General features: G+C 41.8%; 1 protein-coding gene across 4 annotated transcripts in view; it reads left to right on the top strand.

Annotated features, from left to right (window-relative positions):
• Window positions 1-15523, top strand: part of cap2 (cyclase associated actin cytoskeleton regulatory protein 2) — a 229463-nt gene that overhangs the window by 97115 nt on the left and 116825 nt on the right. For all 4 annotated transcript variants that reach the window (XM_059653223.1, XM_059653221.1, XM_048556073.2 and 1 more), the window contains one exon: window positions 7982-8059. In XM_059653223.1, the coding sequence (XP_059509206.1) occupies window positions 7982-8059 (78 nt within the window). The remainder of the gene's footprint in view (window positions 1-7981; window positions 8060-15523) is intronic.

Here is a 15523-nt window from a genome sequence, read left to right as displayed (position 1 = left end):
CAGATCAATAGCTGTTTCAATTGCCCCTCTTAACTCAGCATTCACAGCTGCTTCTGAATTCAGAAATATGATATGCAATCATTGTGTATGCTCATACAGCATGTTTGGTCCTGCGCATGTGCAAGCAGACTACATGACTGAGCAGATTTCCTTTCTCCTGTACAAGTGCCAATACATGTATGATTCCCAATCTCCACGCATGAGTCGTATCAGAAATATTTGTGAAAGAGGGGTATGGTGAATGGACAGGAAATTGACTTTAATTATCTGAGAGCTACAAACAGTCATGAAAAGAAATTTCCAAAGGAGCTGTAAAACAAGGGTGGGTCTCAGATTTGCAGATGCAAAACATCCAAGGCGCTTAGTCAAGAGTAAATGAGTAAAAAATGAGTTAAAAAGTTACCCCATGCTCTTGCCATCCTGGTTTTCCTTGTGCTTAGTATCTGGGCTTCTATTCACCCCATGCTCCTATCCCGTCTGGGTGCTTGGCAAGATTAGGCAGATTGTACAAGATGCTGTTGTAGCGCAGTGATTGTGTCCCTACCTCTGATCCAAGAGGCCTGAATTCAAGTCCATTGTAATAACGTCTCAGAGCAGGTTGATTGGGAATCATAATAGACAGACTCTGCAGTTAGAAACATGCATGACCAACTCACTGATGCCTGTAAGTAAAGAGCAGCTTTCCTAAAAGTATTAGTAAGAAAATTAAATGCAACACTTTTAACATTATATGTCATGTATAATTTAGGGTGGTGTAGGTACAGGTGGTCAATAATTGTTAAATAATTTCACGAAGAGACCTTTAAACAAAAAGAATCAAAACTACTGCTGTTGCACAAGACAGTATTTGTACTTGACCAGCTGCAAGCCACTAATGGTCCCAGAAGGACCGAAGCCAAAAGTAAGTGATCATCTTTCTGTACATTCTTGTAACCTTAAATCCTCCTCTTAACTATGTATTTGTTCTAGCTCCCTTTTATAGGAGTTGTGTAGCCTTAACTATCAATGGCAGTTGACTCTTCATTCTCCAAATTCTTTCCAGTATATCAGCATCCCATTGAATGGGGAACAAATGACACTCGGTATTCTAAATGTGGCCTCAACAATGAGTTAAAGGTTAAAATAGCAGGTTTTGATTCCTCAGCAAATACTTGAGTGTCTTGCTGCTTGGTTGGTTTTGCCCACTGATCTCATAGCTTTTTTTCTTGATTAGTTAAAAACAATGTAATTTAGATGTCTGTTACATAGACACTTTTTGTATCACCATTTAGTACTTTTGTATAAATTAAGTGAGCAGATCCATGCATCTTAAAAGCACTTACCCTCATTACCTTGCCATGTAACTTTCAATTCTGTAATGTTAAGGAAGCGAGCTTGACTGTAATGCATTGATTAGCTCTGTGTTTGATGTGGCAATAAATTTGAGAGAGTGAAGCTGCCTGAAAGTTTGATGCTTTCAAAATCAATGTGATTGCATTCAAGTAAAATACCTAAAATTATACCTAGCTTTTGAATGAGATGTTAAACGAAGGTTGTGGGCAGAATTTTCCTGTTTTTAGGCAGGCTAAATGTTACTTCTGGGGGTTTCAGTGGAAGTTGGTGGAAGTGCAGGTGAACCCCTGTCTAATGTGGAAGTTTTGTTTTGTGCCTTTAATGGAGGTGAGGGGGTAGGTGTAGGGGCAGATGTAGCACTTCCTGTGGTTGCAGGGAAAGGTGCCGGGTGTGGTGGGGTTAGTGGCGAGTGTGGATTGGATGAGGGAGTCATGGAGAGTGCGGTCCCAATGAAAGGCAGATAGGAGTGGAGGGGGAAATATCAGTTTGGTTGTAGGGTCGGATTGTAGTTGGCGGAAGTGGTGAAGAAAGCAAAGATATATTTCCCTCTCCACCCCTTTTGTAGTGACTGCTGTCTCCGTGACTCCCTCATCCACTCCATATTCCCTATTAACCCCACTATCCCCAGCACCTTTCCGTGCAACCATCTGCCCCTAGACCACCCCCTCAACTCCATTTAAGACAGAAAACAAGCCTTCCACATAAGACAGGGGTTCAGTTGCACATCCGTCACCTTGGTGTACTGCATCCGCTGCTCCCGATGTGGCCTCCTCTACATCGGTGAGACCAAGCGGAGACTCGGAAACCAATTTATAGAGCATCTATGCGCTGTTCACGATAAATGACAACACATTCCAATTGCAAGCCATTTTAACTTCCCCTCCCACTCTGTGGGTGACATGTCTATCTTGGGCTTCCTCTCGTGCCACAATGACACCACCCAAAAACTGGAGGAGCAGTACGTCATATTCCACCTCAGAATGCCACTCCACCAGACACAACTAGCCTGGACCAAGTTAGCAGCCCAGGTTAGTGTTGTTTCTTAATCCAAATGAAAGACCAACTGTACAAGAAGAAGGTCAGTGATCTTCTGGACTCGCAAGAGATTGGTGCCACTATCTCCTATTTAGTACGTCATGCTCACTCTGTCTGACACTGTACAGCACCCTAACCAACAAATAGTTTACAACTGTCAATGTCAATGCAACATCTCCAGTCAAAGCCTCTTATCCTCCTAAAGTACTATCCATACCACCACTAACAATTCTTCCTTCCACTTTCATTTCACTCAATCCCTCCTTTAGTCTCATGAAAGGAGAAAATATCTCATAACTGGGCAGAGAGGGTTATGAGGAGAAGACCCTTGAAATGGCTAGAGAGGATCAAGACTGACCATCTGAGGCACAGAGACCCTCATGTCCTAGCAACTAACCAAGCTGTCCCAATGCTCACCAGTGTTAACTTATTCTTAAACATTCAACCCGATGCAGAACTAATGACTTCTCTTATGCAGGTACCAATGGAATCTGTACATTCTTCATTCCAAAGAGGCCAGCCCCTCACCCTGTAAACTCATTCTGTATCTCTGAGAAAGCAGCCACAGATGAGGACGCACTGACAAGTCTTACTTCTGCACCTACCACCAGCTCAGACAATTCATCTCCATAAATACTCCATCTAAATTAGTTTGAGAGCACAATCTGGTGAGCACATAATTGGCCTGCTTCCACACCTGATTGTCAGTGACCTGAAAGCTTTTTCCTACAATCTGATGATTGCTGGAGACCAGGCTCAGACCCAGGCAGAAGATGATGCCATGGTGTCAGCCATTAATATCTTCACCCAAATGCACGAACAGACACAGGAACAGCGGGCGGATTTGTCAGAGACATGAGATAAACTGAATCAAAGGTTGAGAAGCCCACAAATGTTAACGGTACGGTGCTGGCTTTGGCACAAATACATCTGGATGTCTCTGTGGACAGATTCCTGGCTAACATGATGTTATGTGACTACTGACTTTAACTACGCTAGTCCAACACTGGCACCTCCATGGCATCACTCGAATCAGTGGAGAATTTGCTCTTAATACCCATTGATTCCAGTTCTCCTAGTGTTCCTTGATGCCATATTCAGTCAAATGTGGCCTTCATGACAGAGCTGCCACTCACACCTCACCTCTGGAATTCAGCACTTCTGTCCATGCTTTAACCAAAGCTATAATGAGGTCAGGAGCTGAGTGGTCCCAAACTAGGCGTCCCAAGGCAGGTTATTGCTAAGCAGGTGCTGCTTGGTAGCACTGTTGATTACACTTTCCCTCACTTTACTGATGATTGAGAGTAGACTGGTGGGGTGGTAATTGGCTGGAACAGAAACAAAAACAAACAAAAAAACAGAAGTCGCTGGAGAAGCTCAGCAGGTCTGGCAGTATCTGTGAAGAAAAATCAGAGTTAATGTTTCGGGTCCAGTGACTGGTTCTGAGGAAGGGTCGCTGGATCCAAAATATTAACTCGGATTTTTCTTCACAGATGCTGCCAGATCTGCTGAGCTCTTCCAGCAACTTCTGTTTTTTGTTACTGATTTACAGCATCCGCAGTTCTTTCGCTTTTTATTTGGTAATTGGCTGAATTGGGTTTGTCCTGCTGTTTGCGTACAGGACATACTTGGGCCATTTTCCACACTGTTGGATAGATGCCAGTGTTGTAACTGTACTGGAACAGAGTGGCTAGGGGAGTGGCAAGTTCTGGAGCACAAGTCTTAATACTTATGTCAGAATGTTGTCAGGATTCATAGCCTTTGCAGTATCCAGTGCTTTCAACCATTATTTGATATCATGTGGTATGAATCAAATTGGTTAAATACTGGTATCTGTGAAGCTGGGGTCCACTGGTCGAAGCCAAGACAGATCATCCACTTGGCACTTCTGGCTAAAGATTTCTGTAGTTGCTTCAGGCTTGTGTATTACACTGATGTGTTGAACTCTTCCATCATTGAGGATGGGGATATGTGGAGTCACCTCTTCCAGTGAGTTGTGTAATTGTCCACTGCCATTTACGACTGGATGCAGTAGGACTGCACAGTTTAAGTCTGATCCGTTGGTTGTGGCATTACTTAGATGTATCTATCACTTGCTGCTATTGCTGTTTGGCAAGTAAGTCATCTTGTGAAGCTGACAAACAAAGTTCACATGTATGCCTGGTGCTGCTCCTAGCATGCTCTTCTGCACTCTGTATTGAACCAAAGTTGATCCTTTGGCTTGATTGCAATGGTTGAGTCCAGGATATATTGGATCATGAGGTTGCAGATTGTGTTGAATTACAGTCCTGCTCATGCTGATGGCCCACAGCACCTCATGGATGCCCAGTTGTGATTTACTAGGTCTGTTAGAAGTCTGTCCCATTTAGCATTGTGACAGTGCCACAAAACACAATGAAGGGTATTCTCAATGTGAAAGCAGGACTTTGTCTCTACAAGGACTCTGCGGTGCTCACTCTTATTGATACTGTTATGGACAGATACATTTGCAGCCGGCAGGGTGATGAGGATGAGTCAGATATGTTTTTTCCTCTTGTTGCTTCCCTCACCACCCAGTATAGACATTGTATAACCTATATGGTGGACATTGAAATCCCCTATCCAGAGTATGTTTTGCAGTGACCCTCAGTGCTTCCGTCAAGTGGTGTTCAACATGGAGCACTGATTCATCAGCCAAGGGAGGATGTTAGGTGATAATCAGCATGAACGTTCCTTGTCTATGTTTAAACAGGAGCCATGTGACTTCAATGAGTCAGTATTGGGGACTGCCAGGGCAACTCCTTTCTGACTGTGTATACCACTGTGCCACCACTTCTGCAGAGTGTCTTGTTGGTGCCTGAGATATTGTCTGTAACATATGATTTTGTGAGTGTCACTAAGGCTGGTCCTCGACTAGTACGTGAGAGAACTCTCCCATTTTTAGCGAGGTCCCAAATGTCAGGTGGTCTGACCAGTTTCAGTTCTTTGTTGAGACTTGATTGATACAACTGAATGGCTATTTCATTCAGGAGAGCATCAGCTGCTGTTTTAGTGTGTTGGTGGGTTTGTGGGCTACCATGATGCCAAGAGGATGGCATCATGGTAGCCCACAAACCCACCAACACATTCAGCAGCTAATGAACTTAAAGACCCTATACAGACAACAAGCAAAACAAACATCATCTACAAAATACCTTGCAAGAACATTGGACAAATGGGCAGAAAGCTAGCCACCAGGATACATGAACATCAACTAGCCACAAAACGATATGACCTACTATCACTAGTATCCTTACATACAGATGAGGAAGGACACCACTTTGATTGGGACAACACATCCATCCTCGGACAAGCCAAACAGAGACATGCACGAGAATTCCTAGAAGTATGGCATTCCAACCAGAACTCCATCAACAAACACATTGATTTGGAGCCAATCTATCATCCTCAGAAAAAGAACAGGAAATGACACCACCAATGCAGGAAATGACATCACCAACCCAAGGAAACCTAAACATATAAATAGAAAGTGGGACATAACACCAGTGCTTCACTGGAGGCTCACTGATGATGTTACCTAGAATGGTGATGAAACGTCTGGGAACGAACCTTCCAGCTCAGTGAACCAGCTTACATCTGGAACAAAATAAAGACCCACTCTTTTGTGGACCGAGAAGAGGAAAGCACGACTGTGTTGGAGGTGGAAGGAAGACGTTGGGTTGGCTGTGCACCCTTGCAACCGGTGGATCTTAATGCTGGCTTTGGCCTAACGCTGGTTCAGGGAAGCAGCCAACCTGCAACGATGGCTGCGGCCAGTGCTCGTGCCCCGGGTCGGGGGGTCTGGAACACCATCCGTATTTCTGTGAAGAAGGTGGATGAAGGTGCACCTGTGGGCCTTGTTCAGGTGCTCTGGTTTCCTCCCATAGCCCAAAAATGTACAGGTTAGATGGATTGGCCTGTAGTGTCAAGGATTGTGCAGACTAGGTGGATTAGCCATGCTAAAGGGGTGTTATAGGAATGGATTGGGCCTGGGTGGGATGCTTTTCAGAAGGCCAGTGCAGACTCAGCCCACTGAGTGTCCACTTTCTGCTCTGTAAGGATTCACTCCTTCTAAACAAGAAGATTGATGTGTGGCTAGCCCAGGATTTCTGTCTCCAATAATGTCTGCCAGTGAATAGAACAGTACCAGAAGGCAGTTTGCCACTAGAAATTGGGCATGGGTCCTTTGCTCAGGATGTAGGTTGTCGCTGGGAAAATGGAAGCTTGCGTCACCTGTGAATATTTGTTGGTGAAATGGTAAGATGAAAAGCAGAGTGTGGAAATGTCTTATTTTATGGGTGTGGCTGCAGTACTTGCTTGGCTTCTGCTTATTAATTACTTACTAAAACAGTGCATAATGCAGTCTTCATGGAAATACCAGAAGTATTGCATGGGCAGAGTAACTGTCACTATGGTCAGCTTGACCAAATTACTCCAGCACATTATTACTTCAGCAAAAGAAATTCCAGTCAGTTATAGATAGTGCAAGTCATGGTAAAGGACAAGCTAGATACACCTTGATGGAGAACAGGGCCAGGGTTGGACGGGTAGAAAGTATCAGTGTGGGTGGCAGGAGACCTGAAAGATGAGGGCAAATTCTGGCAGGGTTCATGAAGCTCAGGTCTGAAGGGTGGGCAGAGGCTGATCTAATGCATTTGGTGATAAACCAATCGTTCTGAAGTACATGTACTGCTCCCATTTGCTGGACATCAACTTTGAAACTGCACTGGGATGTGCTGTGTCTGGTGGATTCATGTCAGAATTCCAAGCTTGGATGCAACAGACAGTCTGCAAAGTTTTGTATGCATAGTGGAAAGAATTTAAGTAAATACACAAGGAGTACCTTCACCTGTATAGTGTGTAAGATGTATCCAACTATACACAATTTCTTTTGGATAACACTATACTAAATTTCCAAATTTCCCTCGCCTGACAAATTTGTCAAAGGACAGCTTTGTCCTGATATTCCTGTTTTCACTGAACCCTTCTGTGAGTGTATTAAAAGTGATGATCGGTAAGGATTCTGGTCACATTATCATTCACATATTATGTAGGAAGTGTCCAAATATTTTTTGTTGCAAAAGTTGCAGGGCAACCACACTGGAAGTTAAGAATGTTGTGCACACTTTCAACTGACCTGTGGAAATATATGTTAACAACCCTGCCAAATGCTGTTAAGTCTTAGCACAGTTTCTCAAAATTGAACAATGTAACTCACTAGTTAAAGGCAAATGATTTCAGCCTTGAACTTGTATGAAAGTGGCATTTTCTTACAGGGTATCGGTACTGATAGCTTTAAGTAGGGAAGATGAGCTTTCACATTCCCAGCTGTTCACGCAGGGTTCTTTAATCTCACTGCAATATGCGGTGTCTAGTATATTTATGTCCATCTGTGTCTTATCACAATTAATGTACAAGGGACGGATGTACAATAGCTTTGTTTTGTAATTCTGAAATGAACTTGATGAGCATTTGATTGCTTTATATGAATTGCTTGAAGAATCTGAGTCTCGTTTTTCTTTTCATTGCGTGCTGGTTTTATGCTTTATTGTTTTCTTTGTTTGACTTGTGCTCTTACCTTTTATTCCCCAAACAGGCAGAGATATTTAGTTCAGCTTTTGAAGCCCAGAGAGATTTCCTGGCGATGGCCTGTAAACGGCAGCAGCCTTTGGAGGTGAGTCACTGTGTATGTAAGATGACCATTCAAAAAATCTTTTACATGACATTCTCTCAAGCTCCATTAACTAATTTCTGAGCACATCTATAATTAGTCATGTTGAATGTTTTATTTCAATGTAGTAAAGTATGCTGCTGCTTTAGCTCATGTATTGCGATGTTTAGAGGATCATGGGAGCAGCTTAGACTGGAGTTGACTCTACGGGAACTGGCTGGGAAAATGTGTTCCAGGTAGGGCAATTCCCCTGTGTTTGCAACCCTTTGAAAGAGTCTAATAAGTCAGAGAATTCAGTGCTGGCTCACTTAAAGTTAGTAGTTACCTATGAATCACAGTAGCTACTGAAACCCTCGCCCAACTACATCCCCAATACCTGATTCCCTTGAAGCAACACCAACCCTACATCCTGATGCTACCCCTCACATATCTATCCCCAGCCTCACCTGGCCCTGTTTGAACTGACATCCGCTCCACCAGCATAGTCATGTTGAAGCTAAATTTATTGCTGTTGTTGTCAGAATGCCTTTGTGTCCTTTAACTCCTGAAACACAGGAGTTGTAACTGTTAGAAAAAGGGATGTTGTTACTCCTGTGCTGAGTGGATTTCTCCCTGATTCCTCTGTCAGATGCATTTCAGAGGAAGGCCAGACTCTGACCTTTGGAAAATCTTCCGATGCTAATCAGAATATCTGGAATAATATGTTCCATAGTTTAAAAAATTCATTAGCTGTAATAAACATAAATAATTCTCTCCCTAATGGCATTGTGGGTCAACAACTACATGTAGACTGTAGTGATTCGAAAAGGCACCTCACCACCAAGGTGAGAGTAACTTGGGAAAGGAAATAAATGCTGGCCCAGCCAGAGACGCCCACATCCCTGTGAACCAAAAAGAGTCCACCTGAGAGGAAAGATGGGGCCTCAATTTAACATCTCATCCAAAGAAGGAAACCTTTCCTAATACTTCACTGGATTGTCAGTCTGGACTGTAGGTTATGTCCTCAAGTCTCTGAAGTGGTACATGAACTTGCAATTTTCTGATTTAGAAGCGAGGGCACTGACATTGTGCCACAGCTGGCACTTAGGTTATGTCAAGTACTAAATTGTAACTCTTACAGGTTATGGTAATATTTAAAGTTTTACTGAAACACTTGTATCTTTCACTTCGTTTTTTTTCAAAATTAATGAACACCCATCTCCTAAACAGCAAAGTCACTGCTGGCTTTGACCTTCTGAATTCTATCTGCTTGACCCTGCGCATTTTTGGCACCTGCTAAAGCATATGATGAGTAGCAGCAAATGATTTTGAGATCAGATAGCACTGGATAGATCTGTCTTGGGCAGCTGAAGTTCTATACGGAGCAGTGCCATTTCAGTTGTGGCATTGGTTGAAAGTTCATGTGTCAGACCATAGTGCTAAAGATACTTAAAGAAACAAAGGGAAATTATGTTTATTGTTTGTGGCATCCAAAATACTTGACTGATCCTTACATTCTTGGATGGGAGATAAAAAGCTGTAGGGTAGCATTTATGTAGTTCTGGGTGTACACGTCACTTCTCCTACATTATAGAAATGCTTTCTTAACTGTAGCACACTTTGAGACACCCTAAGGAAAGGAGGTACATCAATACACGTTTTCAATTCATTCTTTAATTTTATTACACTGTCATGGTGCAGTCACTGAGTAACTCATCTATTTACTGTGTGCACTGACAGATTGTTCTGAGTAATTTAATATCACTATTTGATCCTGCTTAGCTAATCTTAAAACTACTACATCACCCAGAATAAGTGGCTAGTTATTCTTTAGTTTTGGGACAAAATCAATAAAGGATATATGGAGATGTACAATTGGAGCAAGGGGTTGTGGTGATTTAATACATGGTTCCTGTTGGTTTTTGTGGTTTTTTCTTTTACCAGATTATTCCACTTCATTTATCACATCCTATAATGTATATAAAATAGCTGCTCATGTGCCTGTACTTTATTTTTCCCAAGGAAGCATTCTTCCTTTCTACCTAAGACATCTCATGGAGAGCTTTGCATTAGAGCAAGTGTCTTACATTCTGGTGTACAATGTCTTGGCTTGTTTATGCAGTGTGCCACTATGATTATCTCAACTGTTAAACCTATCACAAATATAAGTGAAAGATCTTTTAAAGTATTGTGGGCTGGTTTGTTGATATTTTCAGTGTAATGCACTTGCGGCATCATGGAAAGTTGAGTCAGAACTATAATGGGGATGTGAATAGCTGCATGTATGCAGTATGGATTTAAAATTCTACTTCCAACTTCCTCAAGAATTGAAAGACTGTCAAAAAAAAATCAATTTTTACATATTGCATTTCATTTTTGGTCTGTTTATAGAGCGAAATCAAGAGCACCAGAAGGACAAAACCTTTGGACTGCAAGACTTAGTGGGAATTTTGAATACTTATCCCTGCTAACCAGTTAAAAAGGATAGGGCAAATTCTTAACAAACTGTAATCATATAAGTGGAGATTATTTGCTTTCTCACAGTATTATTACTGTTACAAGTGATAATTTACTTTAATCAAAATGATAATTATTGTGCGGTGACATGTCTCTTGAAACTGTGGGAGCTAGCTAGTTAACTAAAGAGATTGAAGCTGCACTAACAGAAAGAGACATCCCCTTAATAAATAAGCAGCAGGACAATGCACTGGAAAATGGTGCTGTTCACATTTAAAGGCATGCTGCTTTTGCAACTCTTGGAAAATCTTCTGCTATAAGTTTGGCTCCTTGGATATAAAACTACAAGCACTTGATCTTTGGATTAAATCCCACATTTAAGAGTGGTGATCTATTCGAATGCATAAATATTCAGTGTTCACATAGTGGTCAAACAAATACATTAAGCTCCTGAGTAGTTTTAATACTAAAAAGCTAAGTTTCTAGTGAAGGAAAACCTAGAATGGTAGAAAAGCATCAAAGGATGCCATTCAGACAATCTTGCCAGTCTTTTGAATAGACTCAGTTAAACTTGTACCACTTCCCACTATTTTCCCATGATAACACAAAATGTTTACAGTGATGTATTTATCCAGCTCCCTTTTGAAAGGCACTATTGAGTTTATTTCTGCCATTCTTTTAGGAAATGCTTCCAGAAAACATTTTGCTGTGTTTAAAAATCAAATTGCACCTAACACCTCTGTCTTTTTTGCCAAATCAGTTAAAATTTGTCATGTGGTTACCAATCTTACTGCGAATGAAAAGAGCATCTCCTTGTTTAGACTATAAAAACATTTCATAATTTTGAAAATGTCTTAAACATAAAACATAGAACTCGATGTTGTGCCGACCTGTCATACCGATCTGAAGCCCATCTAACCTACACTATTCATGTGCGTCCATATGCTCATCCAATGTCAACTTAAATGTACCTAAAGTTGGCGAATCTACAACCGTTGCAGGCAAAGCGTTCCATTCCCTTACTACTCTCTGAGTAAAGAATCTACCTCTGACATCTGTCCTATATCTTTCGCCCCTCAATTTAAAGCCATGCCCCCTCGTGCTCGCCATCACCATCCGAGGAAAAAGGCTCTCCCTATCCAACCCTCTGATTATTTTATATGTTTCAATTAAGTCACCTCTCAACCTTCTTCTCTCTAATGAAAACAGCCTCAAGTCCCTCAGCCTTTCCTCGTAAGACCTTCCCTCCATACCAGGCAACATCCTAGTAAATCTCCTCTGCACCCTTTCCAAAGCTTCCACATCCTTCTTATAATGCGGTGACCAGAACTGTATGCAATACTCCAAGTGCAACCGCACCATAGTTTTGTACAGCTGTAGCATAACCTCTTGGTTCCAGAACTCGATCCCTCTATTAATAAAAGCTAAAACACTGTATGCCTTCTTGACAGCCCTGTCAACCTGGGTGGCAACTTTCAAGGATCTGTGTACATGGACACCGAGATCTCTCTGCTCACCTACACTACTAAGAATCTTCCCATTAGCCCTGTACTTTGCCTTCCGGTTACTCCTACCAAAGTGCATCACCTCACACTTGTCTGCATTACACTCCATTTGCCGCCTCTCAGCCCAGCTCCGCAGCTTATCTATGTCTTCTTTTAATCTGTCTGCTGTAGAATAGATGACCAATATACTCCTTGTCTCTCTGTATACTCCATGTCCCTGGTACTGTTCTGGCAAATCACACCTGCAGCTCTCTGAGATTCAGACATCCTTTCTAAAGTGTTCTGTTCATTATTGAACCTAATCGCTTGACTGATGTCTAACTGGCATATCATAAAGCTTTAGCATGAATTCCGTGCCTTGGTGCCACTGTTGATAAAGACAACGGTCCCAAATGCTTTTGAACTCAGAGTTATAGAGGTCTACTGCACAGCAAAAGGCCTTCCAGCTCATCGAGTCTGTGCTGAGCAAAAACAAGCATCTTGTCCCATTTTCTAGCGCTTGCCTAATGGCCTTGTATGCCTTAGCATCACAATTGCACATCTAATACTTCTTAAATTTTATGACAGTTTCTGCATTAATCGCCCTTACAAGCAGTGAGTTCCAGATTCTTCTGAGTGAAAACTTTCCTCTAAACCTCTTGATCTTCATTTACGTCTGTGCATTCTAGTCATTGATCCTTTCACAAAGGGGAGTAGGTCCTTCCCGCCTACTGTATCTATGCCCCTCATAATTTTACACATCTCAATCAGGTCAGTCTCCTCTGCTCCACTGCTACAAGGAAAACAACCTCATTCTATCCAATCTCTTTTCATAACTTAATCCCAGAAAACATCCTGGTAATTCTCCTCTGCATTATCTCCAGTGCAATCACATCATTCCTAAAGGATTCTAGAACTGCACACAATACTCTAGTAGTGTCCTAAGCAATATTTAATACAGTTCCAGCAGAACCTCCCTGCTCTTAAACTCTATACCTTGGCTAATCAAGGCAAGTATCCCATAAGCCTTTTTAACCGATTTATCTATCTATCCTATTACCATAAGGGATTAGTGGACATGCATACCAAATCTCCTCAATCCTTGGTGATTCCCAAGAGACCTACTATTCATCATGAATTCTCTTGCCCTGTTTGTCCTGCCCAACTGCATTAGCTCACACTTAGCCGAATTGTAATCTATTTGCCACTGATCAGCCCATCTGACCAGCTGGTCTGTGTGCTCCTGTAACCTGAGGTATCCCCTCACTTTTTCCCACCCCATTAATTCTTGTATCATCCAAAAACCCACTGATCAACCCTCCTATATCAAAGTCTAAGTAATTTATACATACTGCAAACAGTAAAAGCCCTGCAGAATCCCACTGGACACAGGATTCCAGTTGCAATAATACCCTTCAACCAACACCCATTGCTTCTTGCCTCTTGGCGAATTCTGGACCCAGTTAGCCAAATTTCCTTGCATCCCATGGGCTTTGCTATCAGTCTCCCATGTGAGACCATATCAAAAGCTTTGCTGAAATCTGAGTAGAATATATTAAATGCATTCCACTCATTACACACCTAGTCAACTCTTCAAAAAAATTCAGTCAATTTGGCCAGACATGATCTCCACATAATAAAACTATGCTGACTGTTCTTGAATAATTCCTGCCTCTCCAAGTGCAGCTTAATTCTGTAACGCAGAATTGCTAACAATAGTTTCTACACTACTAAAGTTAGACTGACTGGTCTGTAGATAACAAACTGTGAAGCTGGATGAACACAGCAGGCCAAGCAGCATCTCAGGAGCACAAAAGCTGACGTTTCGGACCTAGACCCTTCATCAGGTCTGTAGATTCCTGGTTTATCCCTTCCTCCCTTCTTGAATGATGGTACCACATTGGTTGTCTCCAGCCCTCTGGCACCTCTCTGGTAGGAATGGAATTGAAAATTATTGCCAGCACCAAGCTATTTCCACCCTTGCCTCACATCATCAGACCTGGTAATTTATCTACTCTTAAGCCTGCTAGACCACTCAGAACCTCTTCTCTTTCCATACTAGTTTCATTAAATACATCTAAGTCCTTCTACGTGGTTTCTACACTCACAGCATCCCTCTCACTTGTGAACACTGACACAAAGTATTAATTTAGACCCCAACCTACATCCTCCGGTTCCATGTACAAGTTAGCACTGTGGTCCTTAATGGGCCCTACTCTTTCTTTAGTTATTCTTTTAACCTTAATGTGCTTATAAAAGAACTTAGGGTTTTCCTTTATTTTACCTGCCAAACCCTTCTATGCCTCCTTTTGCTCTCCTGATTTTCTTTTTAAGATCCCCCTTGCATATTCTACATTTCACTGATTTTTGCTGTTTTGAACCCTTAATGTGTGTCTCACTTATTTCTCTTTATCCAATTCTGTATACACTCTGTCCATGATTTAGCAGATTTCTTGGTCTCACCCTCAATCTGTATTGGAACATATTGGCCCTGTAGTCTCCCTGTTTCCTTCTTGAATCTGCCCTACTGCTGTGACACAGATTTACTGAAATGTGTTTGCTTTTATTCACTGTGGCCAAATCATATGTGATCTTATTAAAATTGGCACCAATTTAGAACTTTGCTTTCAGGTCCATCCACTTCTGTTTCCATAACAACCTTGAATCTAATGAAGCTATTACTGAAATGCTCCCCCAGTAATGCTTTAACCACTTGCCTGACTTCATTACTAAAACTAAGCCCAAGACTGCCTCTTTCTTCTTGGGCTTTCTATGTAATGGCTTAAAAAGCTCTCCTGAATGCATTTTGAGAATGACAAAACAATAAGATACCCCTACATTTTAATTTGTGGCTCCACGCATCTGCCTTGTTTGCCAAGTTCTTTGCAATCAAATAAATCCTTGCAATAAAATAAATACCATCCAACTTTGCCAAACTCCTTGTGCCTTAACTGGCCTATAATGTCCCTGTCTGCCTTTCCATGCCACTTCCTGTCTCTTCCAATTTTACTGTGCTCACCCTGCTGAATCTTCCCTTGGGATCCCACCTCCCAGAAAACCGCCCCATAAACTTGCTGGTCTCATTCCAGTTCAGGTGCAGCCTGCCCACCTTCTAATCTTAACCTTGCCTTTCACCGTCAAGGATTTGTCCACATACTCTCCCAAGCCTCTCTCTGTTTCTTTAAAAATGTACAATTTTGTTTATACTGCCTCTCTTCATTCTTTGGACCAAAACATGTAATTTTACACTTCTCCAAATTAAATGTCATCTGCCGTGTGTTTTTCTCCAGACTCTCTTCATCGTCCTGCTATGTCATTAGCCTCATTGCTTCCTGTATTTATAAATTTCATCTTACTTGGAAATTTAGTTTCTTTATAGACATCATAAGGAACAATAGTCCACAACCAGTATTTGGAGGCATAACTGTAACTGTTACTCCAGTCTGAAAAAAAAACTGTCTCTTAGTCAGTTTCATTGCCACAGTGAAAATGCCCCTCCAATCCCAAGTGTTTTTATTTCCAATCCCAAGTCTGTACTGTTAGACTA

This window comes from Stegostoma tigrinum, chromosome 2 (assembly GCF_030684315.1).
Source record: "Stegostoma tigrinum isolate sSteTig4 chromosome 2, sSteTig4.hap1, whole genome shotgun sequence".
Classification (NCBI taxonomy): domain Eukaryota; kingdom Metazoa; phylum Chordata; class Chondrichthyes; order Orectolobiformes; family Stegostomatidae; genus Stegostoma; species Stegostoma tigrinum.
This window is presented reverse-complemented; position numbering and strand designations above follow the sequence as displayed.